Source organism: Mandrillus leucophaeus, unplaced genomic scaffold (assembly GCF_000951045.1).
Source record: "Mandrillus leucophaeus isolate KB7577 unplaced genomic scaffold, Mleu.le_1.0 Scaffold331, whole genome shotgun sequence".
NCBI classification, from domain to species: Eukaryota; Metazoa; Chordata; class Mammalia; order Primates; family Cercopithecidae; genus Mandrillus; species Mandrillus leucophaeus.
In genome coordinates this window covers 777,126-796,909 of record NW_012103488.1, presented here as the reverse complement: position 1 = coordinate 796,909, position 19,784 = coordinate 777,126, and the positions used below count along the sequence as shown (strand labels likewise).

The 19,784-nt window shown below is 37.3% G+C and overlaps 1 protein-coding gene across 2 annotated transcripts in view; it reads left to right on the top strand.

Moving 5' to 3' along the window:
• PLCE1 (phospholipase C, epsilon 1) overlaps positions 1-19,784 on the top strand; it is a 348,582-nt gene that overhangs the window by 20,350 nt on the left and 308,448 nt on the right. For both annotated transcript variants that reach the window (XM_011988462.1, XM_011988460.1), the window contains exon 2: positions 17,118-18,687. In XM_011988462.1, coding sequence (XP_011843852.1) covers positions 17,482-18,687 — 1,206 coding nt within the window. In that variant the 5' untranslated portion in view covers positions 17,118-17,481. The remainder of the gene's footprint in view (positions 1-17,117; positions 18,688-19,784) is intronic.

Here is a 19,784-nt window from a genome sequence, read left to right as displayed (position 1 = left end):
AAAAGGGACCACACGGGGCCAACTGTGCTTCACCTTTTGCCTTGTAGTAGTCCCTTTCTCAAGTGGTCCCTTAGGATTAAACTTCACTTCTCTCTGGGTCAACAGGAGGGGGTGTCAGAGACACCTTCCCTAAGGCAGCTGAGAGGTTAGGATCCTGCCATCTTAGAAATTGTTTTAAAATATACATAACAAAATTGATCATCTTAACCATTTTAAAGTGTACAGGTCAGGTGGAGTGGCTCAAGCCTGTAATCTCAGCACTTTGGGAGGCTGAGGCAGGAGGATTGCTTGAGGCCAAGAGTTTAAGAACAACCTAAGCAACATAGAGAAATCCTGTCTCTAAAAAAAAAAAATTAAAAAAAAAAATTAGCTGGGTGTGGTGGTGCATATCTGTAGTCCCAGCTGAATGAGATCATGTCTCTAAAAAATAAAAAATAAAGTGTACAGTTCCGTGGCATTAAGTACATTCACATTGTTTTGCAATTGTCACCATTGCCTCTCTCCCAAGCTTTCTCATCATCCTAAGCTGAAGCTCCATACCCATTAAACAATAACTTCCTGCCATTTTTAAAGTCCCGATGGATCATGGGTAATTAGCAAATTTTACAAAAGCCTCTGCTCTGATGTGTAGGATCCTCTTATGCTCAATGCAATATCTTTAAGTATATGCTGAAGACAAGAATCACCTAGCAATGAGGTGATAGGAGAGGTGCCTGCTAAAAATGCAGATCTCTTGTCCCCTCCCTGAATCAAAATCTCTTGGGTTCCACCCTAGTAAGGATAGTTTTACCAAGTCCCTGCCATGATTCTGATGCTGATATAAATGTGAGAATCACTAGCCTCAACCTCATGGGAAGAAAAAGTGAGGAAGACTATTAGCCAGGGTGGATGGGTTAACTCACAGAAAAGGCTTGTATGGGGAGGCAGCTGCCTGGATTTGAATCTTCACTTCACCAGTGGCTCACTGTATGACTTAATCTCTCAAAACCTCAGTTTTCTTATCTCTAAATTGGAAATTGTCATCTTGGTACATACCTCACTGCAGTTCCTGTGAAGATTGAATAAAATTATACACATGAGGTGCTCAAAACAGGACATGGAGTCAAACAGAGGTCTTGATATAGTATAGGGGCTGCTGTGTGCAAGGTAGGTATGTTTTCCTGAGGAGTTATGGGTAAAGTGAATCAAATTTTACTACCTCAAAGCTGCTTTATCTTAGCTGTCATCCAGTGCAGGAAAGCAACCAAGGTTATTAGGATAGAAAAAAAAAATGGCAGTAGCAACTGAAAGGGTAGAATGCTTTTCTTGAAAAATGTTTTCAGAGTTGGATTCAGATAGAGAAGTTCCTGAGATGAATGATTAAGGGACTAGTAATATGCATTGCATCTATTGTTTAGCTGTGGGAAATAATAAAGAAAACGAGGGATTGGTGCCTGAACCAGATCCTTAGCACAGACCCACTGGGAACAGGGCAGTCAGGGTTGTTTAAAGAATATTCTGGATGATTGGTGCCCCAGTCGTTTGAGAGTAAGGCTTATAGACGCTGGTCAGAAAAGCTTCCTGAATAGAACGTGGCTCAGCAGAAAGGAAGGTAATGGGGCCTTGGCAATGATAAACAGGACTCAGAAAAGGGAATGAATAGGCCAGGTTCAGGGAATAGGGGGCTAGTGCACCCTGACTGAAATGAGTGTCAGACTAGTGGGTTGGAGAGGCTAGTGTTGATCAGAGCAGCCTCAAACCCAGCTCTATTTGGCTGAATGAAATATAAACTATCACCTAAGTCTAGTAAATTTCCCTTTGATAAATATCAATTAGGCCAATTAGAGTAGTTTTATGGGCCATTTTTACTTGGTGCCTACCACATAGTAGGTGTTAAAATTTATTTGTTGAATGAGTGAATGAATCATACCCATTGGTTGATCAGCCGTTAGAGGAAACATTGAGCAATCTGGAAGCCACTATATGTCCAAGGATGTGTTTACAAATACATAAAACAGCTGAGAGTATGTGTGGTTTCAAGGGGCAAGGCAGTATGATTTTCCATGATCGCCTCCTTTTAAAACATAACATTTAGAACTTTGGGAAAGAGATTGCTGCTATTTATGTAGGTTTTATTATGTCCAGAAATTATTCCTTTAGACAGTATAATATCATTATATATTATTATATTTAGACAGTATTACTAGGTTGAGTGTCCCTTATCTGAAATACTTGGGACCAGAAGTGTTTCGGATTTTGGACTTTTTTGTATTTTGGAATATTTGCATTATACATAATGAGCTATCTTGGGGATAGGACCTAAAACATTAAATTCATTTATGTTTCATACATACCTTATATGTATAATCTAAAGGTAATTTTATATAATATTCAGAATAATTTTGTGCATAAAGCAAAGTTTTGACTGCAGTTTGACTCTGACCGTAACATGATATCCGGTATGGAATTTTCCACTTGTGGTGTCATGTCAGCACTCAAAAAGTTTCAGATTTGTAAGCATTTTTGGATTTCAGGTTTGCAAGTTAGGGATGCTTAACCTGTGTTTTGTCTAATGAAGCAGGATAAAAACAGTATCTAGTATAATTTCAATTCTGTAAAAGATCTGTACTTATGGGGAAAAAGCTGGAAGGAAGTTATAACAAAATTAGAATTTACTGATGGTATAATTTCTTTTGTTTATCAGCCCTTTTCTCAAATTTTCCTCAGTAAATGTGTAAGTATGTATTGCTTTTATAATCAGAAAAATATATAATAGCGTGTTTTATTTGTTAAGAAGTTAGTGTAGAATGTGGTACAGCACTTTGGCCAAAGCTTGCTTTGTTTTTTTAATCCCTGGTACCCGTAAAATCACAACGGATATTTGAAATGATGACATAATGCTATAAAAAAATGAACTATACTTAACATGCTTCCTATGCTAGTCAAGTCTAATACTACCCGTGTTCTGTGATGCAGTTGATTTGCTGAGGAGCCCACACCATTCAGGTTCTGGGATGTGCTTCATCCCCTACACCTGCATTTCCCTCCACCTTCCTGGGTAACCCCACCCTCAACCCCCTTCAGAGCCTCAGAAATAGCCTGAAGGCTGGTAGGGGACAGGTCAGAGCCACCCTTCTTGCTTCAGATTGTGGACTCTGAAAACAGTTCTGTCTGTTTTATTTGGGGTTACACCATCCAGAAAAATAGCAAAAGTGCTACAGTATTGGCCTGCAGATTAAACACTTTAAAAAACAAAAACTAACGCTGAAACTTGTTTGCTTCATTTTTTCTTTTCGATTAGGTAAGATGTGTAATATTGTGTCCTTCCTTTGGATGATGAATTCTCAGTGGTAAATCAGAGGCACAGCTAAAATGAACTTTGAGTTTTAACGAGGTGTTCTATTTGCATTTTTAACTCTATCCAAAATAAGCCATTAGAATGACATCAAGTGTTTGAGTCAGCTGTTGCCTTGGGGCATCCACCCAGAATTTGATGTCATTGATGGGCATCCGTGAGAATAAGGAATAGTTTTTAAGCTTGTTAACTGGAGGGCTACTGAAGGCCTTCAATTGGTGTCGGTGTTGATTATAATACAAATATAAAAAAGAAAATGGCTAGAAATCACCATCTTATATGACATAATACTTATCCATTAAGTGTATGGATTTAAAATGCTTCCCATCTGCTACGGCTTTGTGGGGGAATCTCTGTGAGACTGGAGAGTTATTTAGTCTGGAAAATATTTTGCTTGGTGTAATGATAAAATGTAGGCTAGACATCAGATGTAGGGGATCCAGATATGAGGGGATCATCAGACACAGGAGATCCAGACAGGAGGCACAGCCTGAAGAAAAGAGTTGCAGAAGCTGAATCATATCTTCTTTTGATTAAATCGGGATCATTTTACTGAGAGACTGTAACGTAAGAATGTGTGAGGGTGGTAGAGTGGTTCTATTATGTTTATCTCGTCCAGAGTGAGTTTTCATCTTATGAGTTTTTAATTCTTTTGAAGACAATTACCTTAATTAAGGAGTGACTTGTAGAGTGCTGGTTTGAAAAAACATTTAGCAAACAGGTGTGTTGATGTTGCCTGTCAATTAATTTAAAATTGCTTATAATACGAGCTTGAGTTACCCCAGCTAATTGGAGGCAACTGGCTGCTTGAGGAAGCTTGTTGTGTTTTTGATGCATGGATGTGTCATGCAATGTGTTCAAGGAAGCACCTCAGGGCCCTTCCCACTTTTCTTTTCCTCCTCGTTGCCACGCTTCCGAAATGTACTATCCTACTTTGACCTGCTATGAGAACTTCCCTGGGCTTGCCCAGGATAGTTCTACTGCTTTTGCTGATAGAGGCTACTCTGCCCTTGCTAAACAGAGGGCAAGGCCAACCCACGACCTTCCATCCCAGCTCGAATAAATGACTGTGATTCCCTCTCTGTTCTGTTTTCTCCTGACTTTACTTCCCAGGGCAGGTCCTCTTCTACAGACTATGACATTCTCTGGAAAGTCTTCACTGATGACTTGAGTTCGTGCTGATTTCTACCATCTCTATCTGCACTTTTGATCTGTTGCACAATTAGTATGCTTACAATTGAATGATTCTCTCACTTTTTCACTACCTGAACCATACTATTGAGTATTTTGTGGTATTAGTTCATATCCTAATGTTTTTCTTTATGACTCTGTAGTAAGTAATGATTTCCTTATGGGAGGGATTCTGTCTTTCTCTTCTTATGAACTCATCTGGTACCTTTCTCATGTGCTAAGCACCCAGTAAACTTGTAGAAATTTTAAGAATCATTTAGCTGCCTGCACTGGATGAGATAAGGAAAATGATCACATATAACATACAATAATATCCTACACAAAACAGTAAGTGTACAGATATTTGAGCCTTTATTATTATAGTGCTGAAGGGGTGATTTAAAAGAAATGGACATAGTCCTATATCAGGAAATAATATTTGATGACTCTGGAGAGGTTTTTATAATGGTAAGAATAAAAGGTACTACTTTTCGAGAGACTGCTATTTCATAGGATCATTATGAGAATTACATGAGAAACTATTATTTTCCCCCATTTTACAGATATGAAAACTAAGCCTCAGCAAGGTTGAGTTGTCTAAGATAAACCTGTTAAGTGGTGAAGGCGGGATATGAACCCAGACAGATTGATTCTGCCATTCCGGTGCTATGTATTCATTTGAGATTTTCAGCATCAGATCTGTACAGTTGAGAAGGTTGTTTGCTGCTCAGAGGTGCCCAGCTAAAGGAGCAAGTGGGATTGAAATGCAGCCTGTGGTCCAGTTGAAAAGTTGATATGATATGGGTGGTAAAGTATACATCTGTATAGCCACCACCTCAATCAAGAGAGAACATTTCCAGTATTTCTCAAAAAGTGGCTTTGGGATATGTTACAGTCTTTCCAGTCCACCCTCCTCATCACCCACCCTGCTTCCAGCAATAACTGATCCAATTGTATCTCCATAGCTTGATTTTGCATGTTTTAGAGCAGCACTGTCCCATAGAACTTTATGCGATGATGGAAATGTTCTATGTATCTACGCTGTCCATTATGTTTACCGCTAGCCACATGTGACTCTTAGAACACTTGAAATGTGGCTAGCACAATGGAAGAACTGAATTTTAAAATTCTACTTAATTTACTTAATTTAAATTTAGATAACTGTGTGTGGCTAGTGCCTACGGTATTAGACAGCACAGGTCTAAACTTCAAATAAATGGATGCATTCAGTGTGTGGCTTCTTTCATGCAATGTGATGTTTTTGAGATTCATCCATGTTTGTTACATAATGGAAATCATTCCTTTTATTGCTGAGTAGAATTTAGTTTTATGAATATACTACAAGTTATTTATTTGTCTGCTGGTAGACTTTTGGATTGTTTTCAGTTTGGGGCTATTGTGAATAAAGTTGCTATAAACATTTTTGTACAAGTCTGCTTATGGATGTATGCTTTTACTTTTCTTCTAAGAGTAGAGTTTTTGGATTGTCAAATGTATTTAAGTATATGCTTACTTTATAAGAAACTGCCAAAGTGTTTTCCAAAGTGGCTGTACCACCTTATATTCTGACCAGCAATGTTGCAGTTGCTCCCTGTTTTTACCAACTTTGGTATAGCTGGTCATTTTAATTTTAGCTAGTCTAGTGGGTGTGAAGTACTATCTCATTGTGATTTTAATTGCTATTTTCCTGATGACTAGTGATATTGATTATCTTTTTGAGTACTTCTAGACCATTTGTACTTCTTCTTCAATAAAGTGCTTATTCAAACCTTTGTCCATTTAAAAAAATACAGTAATTTGTCTTCTTATGATTTATAGAGATTCTTTGTGTATTCTGGATGTAAATCCCTTGTTAGATGTTTGTATTACAAATTTTTTTTAATCATTCTGTGGCTTGCCTTTTGAAGAGGAGATGTTTTTAATTTTGATTAATTCAGTTTACCATTTTTTTCTTCTGTGATTTGTATTCAGCCTAAGAAGTTTCTGTTTACTCCAATACTGTGAAAATTTTCTGTTATGTTTTCTTTTAGAAGTTTTATAATTTTAGCTTTTGTGTGTTGGACTATTATCTATTTTGAGTTAATTATTGTGTGTGGTGTGAGATAGGGGTTGAGGTTCATTTTTTTTTTTTTCATGAAGAAGTTTTTTGATCCATCACAATATGGTTGTAAGCTGTTTGCATTTATTATTTTGTGGGAAATGTCTGTTCAAGTCTTCTGCACATTTCTTAAAAACTTGGGTTGTTTGCTTATTATTGAGCAGTAATAGTTTTTTTTTATTGTTGTTTGTTTCTGTTTTTGAGACAGAGTCTCACTCTGTTACCCACACTGGGGTACAGTAGCATAATCTTGGCTCACTGCAGTTTTCACCTCCTGGCTTCAAGTGATTCTTGTGCCTCAGCCTCCCGAGTAGCTGGGATTACAGGTGTGCACCACCATACCCTACTAATTTTTTGTATTTTTAGTAGAGATGAGGTTTTGCTGTGTTGGCCAGGCTGGTCTTGAACTCTTGGCTTCAAGTGATCCACTCATCTCAGTCTCCCAAAGTGATGGGATTACAGGCTATGAGCCATTGCACCTGCCAATAACAGTTTCTTATATTTTCAAATACAAGAACCTTTTTAGGTATGTGTACTGTGAATATTTTCTCCCAGTCTGTGTCTTTTTCCTTCTTAATTTTTTTTTTTTTGAAGACCAGAAGTTTTAAATTTTGATTAAGTTCATTTTATTGTGTTTTTAATGGTTAGTGCTTTTAGTGTCTTAAGCAAATTTTCTGTATCCCAAGGTCTTGAATATTTTTTCTGTTTCCTTCTAGAAATTTTTGTTGTTTTATATTTTATATTCTGGCCTATATCTGTTATGAATTAATATTTGTGCATGGTATGACATGGGGGTTGATGTTCATTTCTGTTTTTATTTGAATCCAGCACCATTTAGTGACTGCCCTTTCCCCACTGAATTACATTTGCACCTTTGTTGACAACTCAATTGACAATATATATGTAAATCTATTTCTAGACTATATTCTATTTCGTTGATATAAATTTCTATCCTTATGCCAGTATCACATTGTCAAGATTATTGTAGCTTTGTAGTATCTTGAAATTAGTGCCGACACCACAGGTCTAAACTTCAAATAAATGGATGCATTCAGTGTGTGGCTTCTTTCATGCAATGTGATGTTTTTGAGATTCATCCATGTTTGTTACATAATGGAAATCATTCCTTTTATTGCTGAGTAGAATTTAGTTTTATGAATATACTACAAGTTATTTATTTGTCTGCTGGTAGGTTAACTTCTCCAATTTTTCTCTCTTCTAAAAATTATTCTGACTATTCTAAAGCCTTTATGTTTTCCACAAATTTGCTAGATTGTTTCAAGATTTTTCAATTTGAAAAATTAGTTGATATAGTTCACGATGTTAACCTATTAAAAGAGGAAAAATCATATTATCTCACTAAATGCAGAAGAATATTGGGAAATCCTCATTTGTGATAAAAATTTTCAGCAACTTCAGTTTAGTAAAGGGCATTTATTAAGACACCTACAGCTAATATATTAAATAGTGATGTATTGAATATTTTCCCCATATGAATGAGAACAAAGTAAAGATATATGCTCTTAGTACTTAGCATCATAATTGAAGATTCTAGCTACTAGAGTAAGGCAAGAAAAAGAAATAAAAGATATACCTTTGGAAAGAAAGAAGTACAACTTTGTTTGAAGATGAGATGATTGTCTATGTAGAAAATTTTAAGTCACCTAAAAAATATTTGCTAGAAGTAATAATTGAATTTAACAAGGATACAATTTATGATGTCTATAAACAACAATTGTATTTCTGTGTATTAGCAACAAACAACTGAAAAATAACATTTAAGATAACTTTATTTACAAGACCACCACTAACATAAAATATTTAGGAACAAACTTAAAAGATGTGTAGACCTCTATACAGATAAATAAAAAACATTGCTTAGGTAAATTAAAGAAGATATGCATATATGCATATGTATATGTGTGTATTCATATGTCTATGTGTATAAATGCATATATATTTTTCTTTGCATATATATAAATATATATGTAAATCTATGTAGAGAGAGAAAGATAGCAGAAAGTGTACTAGCACTGGCTAACTATATTATAGAGTAGAAGCCTCAATATAGTTAAGATGTTATTTTTCCCAAAACTGATATACTGATTTAAGTCAATCTTATCAGAGTCTGTATAGGTCCCCCTTCTTTTTAAGAAATTGATTTTCTTACTGATCAAGGTAAATGGTTTGGATTTATCACACTAGATAATATGGAACTCTGTTCCTTCTCAGGTAAAGTGATGTGATGAAAATCGTATTTGGAGAAGATTTTTCTGAAAATTATATGGAATGGATTCAAACAGGAGGAAGTTAGTTTCAGACACTTGAAGGCCTTAAGTAATCCAGATCTTAATGAACAAGGATTGGGCTCATATAGCCATGGAAGGAAAGCAGAGGGTCAAATGTTTATTGAGACTAACTATATGTCTTGGTATAGTTGGAAATGGAAATGGAAATGGAAATGTAAAGTGTAGTGTATTTATAAAACTCTTTCAGTTTAAAGATGCGTGTTCTTCAGGGGCTCTCAATCCATAAGGGGGCCCTATATAATCAATAGTTACAAAATAATGTGCCATGTCGTGATGTGGTAGTGTAAGGTAGGAAGAGCTACAGGAAACAGATGATAGCAATTAATGCAGACAGGTGGGTGTCAGGGAGGGCTGCAGAACAAAGATGGCATTTAAGCTGAATGATGGAGTCAACAGAGTTAGAAAATAGTGGGAAGGGAAATGCACAGAGGCATTAAGTGCTAGGCTGATTCAATAAATTGCACAAAATCCAATGTGACTGCTTAACTCTTCTTTGGGGATTGGCCAGAGATGAAGCTGGAAAAAATAGACTAGAATTGACTTTTGGTGGACCTAGTGCCATCTAAAATCTTCTGTTGCCCACTTTTCTCTCTTTTCATATCATCAAAGATGTGCATCTCTGTGTTTGTGCGTGTCTGCACACACACATAACTCCAGAATCTTGACATTGTTATACAACGAAGGAGAGGGAGTCCTATGAGCATCACAACATCACAATTCTATCCACTTCCACTCTTGGCTTAAAGTTACATTCTACTAACATCAATGACCCATATTTCTGGGAGAGATGTGATGATTTGCACGCTGATTAGAGACTGTATTTACAGGGAAGATTTCCTTTCCTTGTGAGTTTTGCAATTGGGAATTAACCTGTTATGGACAAACTTTTTTGTGATCCTCTATTTTACTGTATTGGCAGCCTTGTCAATGTTCAAAATGTCAATTAGTTCAAAAATATTTGTGTAGCCTTCTCATCTACTTATTAGTCAACTCCTGATATCTAATATACACAAAGTATAAAGATTAGGGTATCTGGGTTTTCTGGGTCTGAAGCCTCACATTCCAGATTCAGAAACTTTTCTAATAAAGGGAGTTAAAGGCCCAAAGGGTTAAATCTTTGTGGTCTTGGCAAAGAACTCAGATGAGTACACCAGTGCCTTTAGGGAATGTTTTAAGAGGTTTGTTTCCTTGTGAGTTATGGAATTTTCATCATAATAGTTCAGAGAAAGGAGGTCAGGAGGGAGTGGAGCAGCAGATATTCGGGAGAAGAAAAAGCGAAGACTGACTCATACTATGTAGGGTTTGCATGTGGGTGTATACAAACTTAAATCCGTGTGCACCATGTGCACGTGATAAGGGAAAAGGGAGGAAAGGATTGCTTAGGCAAAATGTTTTCTTTAATCTGTTTGCTGAGTGGGCCTTGGAGAAGAGAATGCATAAGAAAATAACTGACCAATGGTTGGTTGATTGTTATATACAGATACTCAAAGGGACTCTATAAAACTCTAAAGAAGCAAATAGGGATATTAAATTCTATTACCAGCTTTGGCAGTTACTTTAGTGTATCTTTTCCATGATGGTGAAATTACTGAGTAACTTTTACTGTCTTTGATTGGATGAAATATTCTTCTGAGGACTTCAGATGAATTCATGGTTATGCATTGTGTTTTCCTACTTTATCTTTTGTTACATCGTTCCCTTTATCTAAAGTCTCCTTTCCTTTCCATGGATACAGGTAATTACTACTTTACTATAAAGTCCCAGCTCAAATACCCTATCATTAGACTTTACTGATCTCTTGGTTCATAGCCATCTTACCTTCTAAACTGTATGGAATTCAACAGGCGCTTAACCAATAGACAGTTGACTGACAAATTAGTTTTTGTTATTGTTAAGCCACACCTCCTTTAAACATCTATAATATGCTTGTATTTCATATTTTTCTAACTTAACTATTCTTTAGAATTCCGTCTGGCTTAAGAGGATAAAATTGGAAACTTTCTAGGAATTAGTGAATATAACTTTCCCACCAATGCAGGAATTTTCTATAGAGGTTTCTTGTTATATCACTCTTCTGTACTCTTGGACAAGTCATTCAAGCATTCAGAGCCTTATTCATAAAATAGATATGATAATAGTACCATCCCCACCTTTTTAGTTTTAGTTAGGAAAATATTTAGATGTGAGTGACAGAAAACCCAAGACAATGGTGGCTTAAACAAGATAGAATTTTATTTTTCCCTCCCCTAAATCCCAAAAACAGGCAGTCAGATTTCTATCTTGTTTTTTTTTTCTATGCATGACATTCATTCTCATGTTCACCTCACAACCTAAGATGGCTGCTTCAGCTCTGGCCATCATGCCTTTCTTCCAACCAGCAGCAGAAGAAAGAGGGGCAGGAAAAGGTCACACTCTGTTCCGTCAAGCATTCTTTCCAGAAATTGCAAACCACTTTGTGTATATCTCATCAGCTGTAACTTAGTCCCATGGCCACATCTAGCTGTAAAGGAAGCCAATAAAGAAATATCCATATGCTTAGGTCAAATTCAGAGGCTCTACTACTGAGGGAATAAGAACAGATTTTGGAGGGAAATTAGGAGTCTCCGCCACCCTACTGATAATGTTGTTGTAAAGATTAAATGAGATAATACATATTCTGTGCTTAGAACATACGTGATAGATAATACACGCTCACTATTAGGTCATTGTTTTTATAATTACCCGTGGTAGACAGTCATCCATTTTCACTCTGTCATTCTAAATTCTCTCTGTTTATTTGTTCAGCATATATTGAGCATCCCTGATGCTGAATAATGTGCCTTTGTTTAAATCTATCAGTAACTGAAAGAAGACCATCATCCAAGATAGCTCATCCTTTGTTGAAAAGCTCTAAAAGTTCGGGAATTCTTTATCGGACTGATCCAAAGCTTACCTCCCTTATAATTTTTGTCTTAGCCCTGATCCTACCTTTTGAAACAATATGAGGTGAGCCCATTTCCTCATCTCAATTCTTCAAATAAATAAAGATGGCTATCAAGCCTCCCACATAGTTTTCTTGCTCTAACCATGCATTTCATTAATTTGTTATTTATCTAGTACATGGGCTGGCAAACTTTTCTGTAAAGAGCCAGATGGCAAATATTTTCGGCTTTGTAGAGCATATGGTGTTTGTCACCACTTTTCAGCTCTACTATTAAAATGCAAAAGCAGCCACAGACATGACATAAATAAATAGATGTGGCTGTGTTCCAATAAAATTTCATTTACAAAAACAGATGGCTCACCAGATTTGGAACTCAGGATGTAGTTTTCCAGCCCTTGATTTAGCCCATGAAAACATCCATCAGCAGGATTATTCCTGGCCCATGGTCCCCTCTCCTGAAGCTGGAAACTTACCCTGTCACTCCTGATTCTGCTTATACCTTTCATTTCTTTTTCTTGTCGTAATGCTTTGGCTAGAATTTCCAGCAATTCCTGCATCTCCGTAGATCTACTTCCTGGTCAGTCATTTCTTTAGTCATAGTCTTTAGCCTATCCCCAAATACCTCAAGATTGGACATACTATCTTGACAAGTACCCTCTTGTTCTGCCATATTTTTAGCCCACACATCCTTTGACCTCTCCCAGGCTAGCACTTATCCAATTTCCCCCACAAACCTGTTCACACTAAGAAAAGAAGAATCCCTTTTTCCATCTTTTTCTTCTTCAAACCCACTAGACTATGATCTTCATTCAGTGCTTCAGGTTTTCTTTAGCCAACAGTCTAATGCCACTGTAACTCTAACCCTAACCTAACCCAGCCAGCTTCCCATAAAAACAACCTAGAACTGACCCAGAGTTAGTAAATAGAAAGTTAACAGTTATTGATGGATCGGCTGCTGCTGACATATAAAAAAATATATATATATATATATATGTATTTCATCTCAATATTATAGATGTGGAAAGTATATCTCAAAATTGATAATTTAACCAGCTCAGGATCATGCAGCTTAGATTTAAGGAGTTGATCCCAGATATAGAACTGAAATTAAAATTGGAGTGGACCTAGTCAAGGCAGTGTGTGCATCTAGTACAGTAAAATCAATGCCATGTCACTGATACAACAGAGCTGCCGAACCTTGGTTGTTCTTTCTTACCAAAATATTTCAAGGCATAGAATAATAAACATTTGCCTTGAATTTTTGGATTTCAAAGTATTTCCTTCACAACCTGATAGAGTAGGTGATTTAATTTCTATTTTACAGGAGAAGAAATCAAACCCCAAAGTGGTTAAAATTTTTACCTGAGATACCAGACCCCAATGTCTGACTATTTCTTTTTATGACTGCCCACATTTGCTCTTCCCTGAAAACTCCACCCCACCTCTTTATCTAACTACTTCCTACTTATCTTTTGAAACTCAACTCAGTTGTCTTTTTCTGAAGGAAACCCTCTCTGGAAATCACTCCCACCTCATCAGCACTATCTGCTTTAGATGTTCTTCCTCTGTGTTAATGCAGATTATAGCTCTATTTACACTGTACTTTGGTGACTTATCAGCTGGTATGGAAATCCAGGACAAGATCCCTGCCTTATTTAATTTTGTACTCAGCAAATATTTGCTAAATAAAGGAATGGTCTGAAATTGAACCAAGTCTAGTGCTCTAAAAAGTCTGCTCCCTGTAATGTTGCTCGTCCGTGATTCATGAGAGTAAACTGGAGGCAAAGCAAAGACCATTGCTTTGATGTCTGTGTATATCCTCAGCCTTCCAGAGACAAAGCCACATATAAGATAGCCTTCTCGGCTGGGCTCAGTGGCTCATGCCTGTAATCCCAGCACTTTGGGAGGCCAATGTGGGTGGATCACGAGGTCAGGAGATCAAAACCAGCCTGGCTAACATGGGGAAACCCTGTCTCTACTAAAAATACAAAAAATTAACCGGGCATGGTGGCACATGCCTGTAGTCCCAGCTACTCGGGAGACTGAGGCAGGAGAATCACTTGAACCCATGAAGTGGAGGTTGTAGTAAGCCAAGATCACACCACTACACTCCAGCCTGGCAACAGAGCGAGACTCTGTCTCAAAAAAAAAAAAAAAAAAAAAGGGTTCTCCCAGCAGCCATGGGTCTTCATAGCTGGATGACTTTAGAAACCCAAACCATAGGGCTTCAGACTAGATGGAAAATAAAGCATCATAATCTATGGTTAAGAGAAGAGATTCTGTAATCAGTCTTCTTGGATTTGAATCCTGTCTCAATCATTTTCCAATGGAGGGATCTTTGGCAATTCACTTAACTTTTCTGTGCTTTGGTTTCTAATCTTTCGAATGTGGATAGCAGAAATTAGTTGTATTAGTTATCCATCACTGTGTAACATATTAGCCCAAAACGTAGTGGGTCAAAGCAATAAACATTTATCATCTCACAGTTTCTGTGGTCAGGAATTTGGGACAAGGTTTATCTGTCTGAGGGTCTGTCATGTGGTTGCAGTCAAGATATAGGTTGCAGGTACAATCATCTGAAGTCTTGACTACAGCTGGAGGATCCACTTCCAAGATGGCTCACTCACATGGGTGTTGTCAAGAGTCCTCCATACTTGCCATGGGGATCTCTCCTTACAATATGGCAGCAGATTACCCTCAGAGCATGCAAGAGAGGAGTAGCAAGAAGGCAGCTCCAATGACTTTCATGACTGATTCTCAGCAGTCATGTACTGTTCCTTCTACCATATTCCATACGTTAGAGGGAAGCCACTAAATATAACCCACATTCAAGGAGTGGGGAATTAGGCTCCTCCTTGTGAAGAGAGGAGTGTCAAAGAATTTGTGGACATATGGTAAAACCATCATGCTATCTTGTAGTGTTGAGTGAGAAGTATGCAAGATAATAATTGCAAAGTGGCCAGGCACAGTGGCTCACACCTGTAATTCCAGCAGTTTGGGAGGCTAAGGTGAGAGGATCGCTTGAGCCCAGAAGTTCAAGACCAGACTGGGCAACATGGTGAATTCCTGTCTTTACAAAAAATACAAAAATTAGCCAAGCACAGTGCTATAGTCTCAGCCACTTGGGAGGCTGAGGTGAGAGGACCACTTGAACCCAGGCTGGTTTTAAAATATGCCCAGAAATTCTTTGATACTTCTCCCTTCAAAAGGTGGACCCTAATTCCCCTCCCCTTGAATGTGGGTTATACTTAGTAATTCCCACTAACATATAGAATATGATAGAAGGAACAGTATATGACTGCTGAATCCAGGAGGCAGAGGTTGCAGTGAGCAGTGATTGTGCCACTGCACTTCAGCCTGGTAACAGAACGAGACTCTGTCTCAAAATTATGGTGATGATGATAATTATAATTATAATAATAACAATAATTGCAAAGTCCTTAGAACAGGACCTAAGCATCACCAAAAATGTTTTCCCCTTCTCCTATTTTGAATTACTTACCTCATGGGTAAGAAAGGACATATTAGCTGTCAATCTGAAGGCTTTGGCCTGAAAAATCTCTTTAAAAAATAGAACAAATATTTGAATTCAAGTTAATGCCATATGCCATTAAAATTGTCTGTATAATTCTTGACTGAAAAGTTGTTCATAGTATGCTTTGAATTTTTAAAAGCAGGTACAGAACAGAATGACCAATATTATCTGGTATTTGCATAGTTATATACATATACCTCTGTGTATGTTGATGCATAGGGAGTGTTCTGGAAGGAGGTTTCTTAAAGTATTGATAATAGTTATTGCTGTGTGGTAGGATTTGTTAGGGTGTTGAGCTAGGACACTGCTGCTCTGTGTGGGCTGGTTTATTCCCTACAAAGAATATGATTTCTGGGGTTTCCAGTGATTTTTCAGTGTAGTTATAGAGACATGCATATACTGGGAGCCTCTCACCTGAGAGGCTGTGTTTGTGCTTGAGGGAACACATATAGAAGGGAATAAGGGATAGTTGATGACTCTTTGGGACAAGGGGGTATGGGAGAAGCAAGGGGAAGAAAGACTTCTATTGTCAAAGAGCAGAGGCAAGGCAAAGCTGGTGCTGACAGCAGTGTGACTGCTGATTAGTTGTCTCGGGAACAACTGCTTTACCTGCAAAGGAATGATATGCTCATGATGGGCACCCTCTAGTCCCATAGTGCCTTGTATATCCTTTATAATTGTGTTTCCACATTGGATAGAAATTTGTTCGATTCCCTCTCTCTACTAATAGAGTTACAAGCAGTGCAGGCTTGTTAGTGATAAATTATTTCAGCCTTATATGCCTGGAAAAGTTTTTACTTAATTTTCATTTGCAGAAGATATTTTGCTGGGTATAGAATTTGAAGTTGACAGTAGTTTTTCTTTCAGTACTTTAAACATTTACTCCGCTCTCTTCTGGATTGCATTGTTTCTGATTAAAAGTCTGCTGTCATTCTTATTTTTGTGCCTCTTTGCTTAATGTGCCTTATTTCTCTAGCTTCCTTGGCCTCCCTGAAGTCTCAACTTTTTCTCTTCTACTCAGGTAAATTGTTGGATTTTACCTGAGTTTCCTTTCCCTGCCTTGTCACCTGGAAACTTTCTAAGCAGTAAACTAGGGCATTTATAGGGCTTACTTCATTGTTTTTTCTTTTTCTTTTTCTTTTTTTTTTTTTTTTGAGACAGAGTCTAGCTCTGTTGCTCAGGCTGGAGTGCAGTGGTGTGATCTCTGCCCACTGCAAGCTCCGCCTCCCAGGTTCATGACATTCTCCTGCCTCAGCCTCCTGAGTAGCTGGCACTACAGGCGCCCGCCACCATGCCAGCTAATTTTTTGTATTTTTAGTAGATACAGGGTTTCACCATGTTAGCCAGGATGGTCTCGATCTCCTGACCTCGTGATCTGCCTGCCTTGGCCTCCCAAAGTGCTGGGATTACAGGTGTAAGCCACTGCACCTGGCCCATTTTTTTTCTTCTTTCAGAGATCAATGTCTGTGTTACCTGTTGTTCAATATCTGAAAACCATTGTTTCTTTTTCTGATTTTCTTTTTAGTTATTTAAAGTGGATGAATAAATCTTGCCCTTGTTACTCCATTTTGGCTGGAAGCAGAAGTTCTGAAATATTAAATCAAAAAATAAATGCCAAAAACATAAAAACCAACTTCTGATTGCAAAAAAAAAACAACCTTTTTTGTCTGTATCTTAGGATTGTGAGATCATGTTTTTAAAAAACTCACTGAGTGCCACAGTGTTTGACATTATCTCTTTTCTTACAGGAAACAGGAATCATTCAAACTGAATTTTAAAATCATTGCAAATCAGTGATGGATCAGAAGTTGCAGAGTGCAATCCCGAGTAAAAGTCTTCAAAAATTTTTGCTTCAGGTAACAGAGGAAGGAAAATTGATCTACCACCTTAAAACCCTGATCTAGAAAAAATATATATTCATGATAGAAAGTTACAACTGAGAAAATTTATTTGCCTCTCAATGTTCCTGAATGAAAGGAATTATCCCTTTGTTCCTTGGGAGGACTTGTGTATCTGAGATTGTTGTAATAATCAATAATTTTATTAAAACCTTGACATGATCATCAGGGAGGAGAAATAGAGCAATAGTCAAAACCTGTGTGTTAGTCCAAGATGACTTCTGAAGAAATTACAGCTTCTGTTCTCATACCTGTGACTCAGAGAAAAGTGGTTTCTGCCCAGTCAGCTGCAGATGAAAGTAGTGAAAAGGTCTCAGACATCAATATTTCAAAAGCACGTACTGTCAGACAAAGTGGGGAGACTTCTCATACCATCTCACGACTGAACAAACTTAAAGAAGAACCTTCTGGAAGCAACTTGCCAAATTTTCTCTCAATAACAAGGGAGAAAATAGTGAGTGATGAGAACAGTAATGAAAAATGCTGGGAGAAAAGCATGCCAGATTCTGTGAAAAACCTTAACATTAACTGCAACAACATATTGAGAAACCATCAGCATGGCCTTCCTCAAAGACAGTTTTATGAAATGTACAACTCTGTTGTTGAGGAAGACCTGTGTTTAGAAACTGGAATTCTGTCTCCACTGGAAAGAAAGGTGTTCCCTGGAATTCAACTGGAACTAGACAGACCTTCCATGGGCATTAATCCTTTAGGAAATCAGTCAGCAATCATAGAGACAGGCAGAGCAGACCCTGACAGCAGCACGGCAGTATTTCATTTTCATTATGAAGTTGACAGAAGAATGTCAGACACTTTCTGTACCCTATCAGAAAACTTAATTTTAGACGATTGTGGAAATTGTGTACCACTACCTGGGGGTGAGGAGAAGCAAAAGGAAAACTACGTGGCATATACGTGTAAACTGATGGAATTGGCCAAAAATTGTGATAATAAGAATGAACAGCTGCAGTGTGATCATTGTGACACCTTGAATGATAAATACTTTTGCTTTGAAGGCTCTTGCCAGAAGGTGGACATGGTATATTCAAGTCATAGCTTTTGTAAGGAAGATTTTACTGACAGTCAAACTGCCAAGACCTTTTTGAGCCATTTTGAGGACTTCCCTGATAATTGTGAAGACGTAGAAGAAGATGCTTTTAAAAGCAAAAAGGAGCGGTCCACTTTGTTAGTCAGGAGATTCTGTAAAAATGACAGAGAAGTTAAGAAATCTGTGTATACCGGAACAAGAGCAATTGTGAGGACTCTGCCTTCTGGCCACATTGGGCTGATTGCATGGAGTTACATAGATCAGAAGAGAAATGGTCCCTTACTGCCTTGTGGGAGAGTAATGGAACCCCTATCAACAGTGGAGATAAAGCAAGGTGGGAGCCGACGTCTGTCAGAAGCCCAGTGGTATCCTGTAAGCATTTGAGTTTCTTTTTACCATTTCTTTAAACTTGCTTTTTTAAAAAAAATCCAACTTTCAATAGTCTTAATTCATGAGAAATTTTAAGATCTGTCAAATTATGATTCTTAGGGTAAGCATTTGTAGTTATTGAAAACATATACTCCAATTGATAGCTATCAAGATTGAGTTGATACTGCAACAACATAAAAGTATGTCAGAAAATATTGGAGGAATTAGAGAGACTTCCTGGTAGTGGAAAAATGGCTCAATTTGTTGATTATCTGTTTGTGTTCTTTTGAGATAAATGCCTGGGTCTTCTTCTATGGTGTAGTTCATTATTGTTTTTAGGTTTCTAGACCTGATGGAACTTAATTCTGATTTTTTACATTTTCCAACTAATGGCCCCACTTCCTTCCCTCTTAAACTTTTTTATGCTATGGATTGCTTTGGGAAAGTAATGAAACCTACGGATTCAGAATGATGTTTTTAATAGAAATAGAAATCATCATAGAGGACAAGTTATGTTGATACACATATATCAAGATTTTTAAAAAATTAACATGGCAATTTAGGTGCTTCTTTATTAATACATTAAATAATAATATCTAGTTATGTGACAACTGTCATAATTTCAAAATAGAATTGACCCTCTCTATCCTTAGTTTCTATATCCACAGATTCAACCAACTGGATATTGAAAATATTTTTGTAGGAAACAAAAAATAATAATATAACAATAAAAAATAACACAAAATTTAAAAACCAATACACTGTAACACTATTTACATAGTGTAAGGTATTTTAAGTAATCTAGAAAAGATTTAAAGTATACAGGAAGATGCAGGTATGTTATATGCAAATACTAGGCCATCTTTTTTATTTATTTCTTTTTTATTATAGTTTATGTTCTAGGGTACATGTGCACAATGTACAGGTTTGTTACATATGTACACATTTGCCATGTTTGTTTGCTGCACCCATCAACTGGTCATTTACATTAGGTATTTCTCCTAATGCTATCCCTCCCCCATCCCCCCACCCCACAACAGGTCCCAGTGTGTGATGTTCCTCTTCCTGTGTCCAAGTGATCTCATTGTTCAGTTCCCACC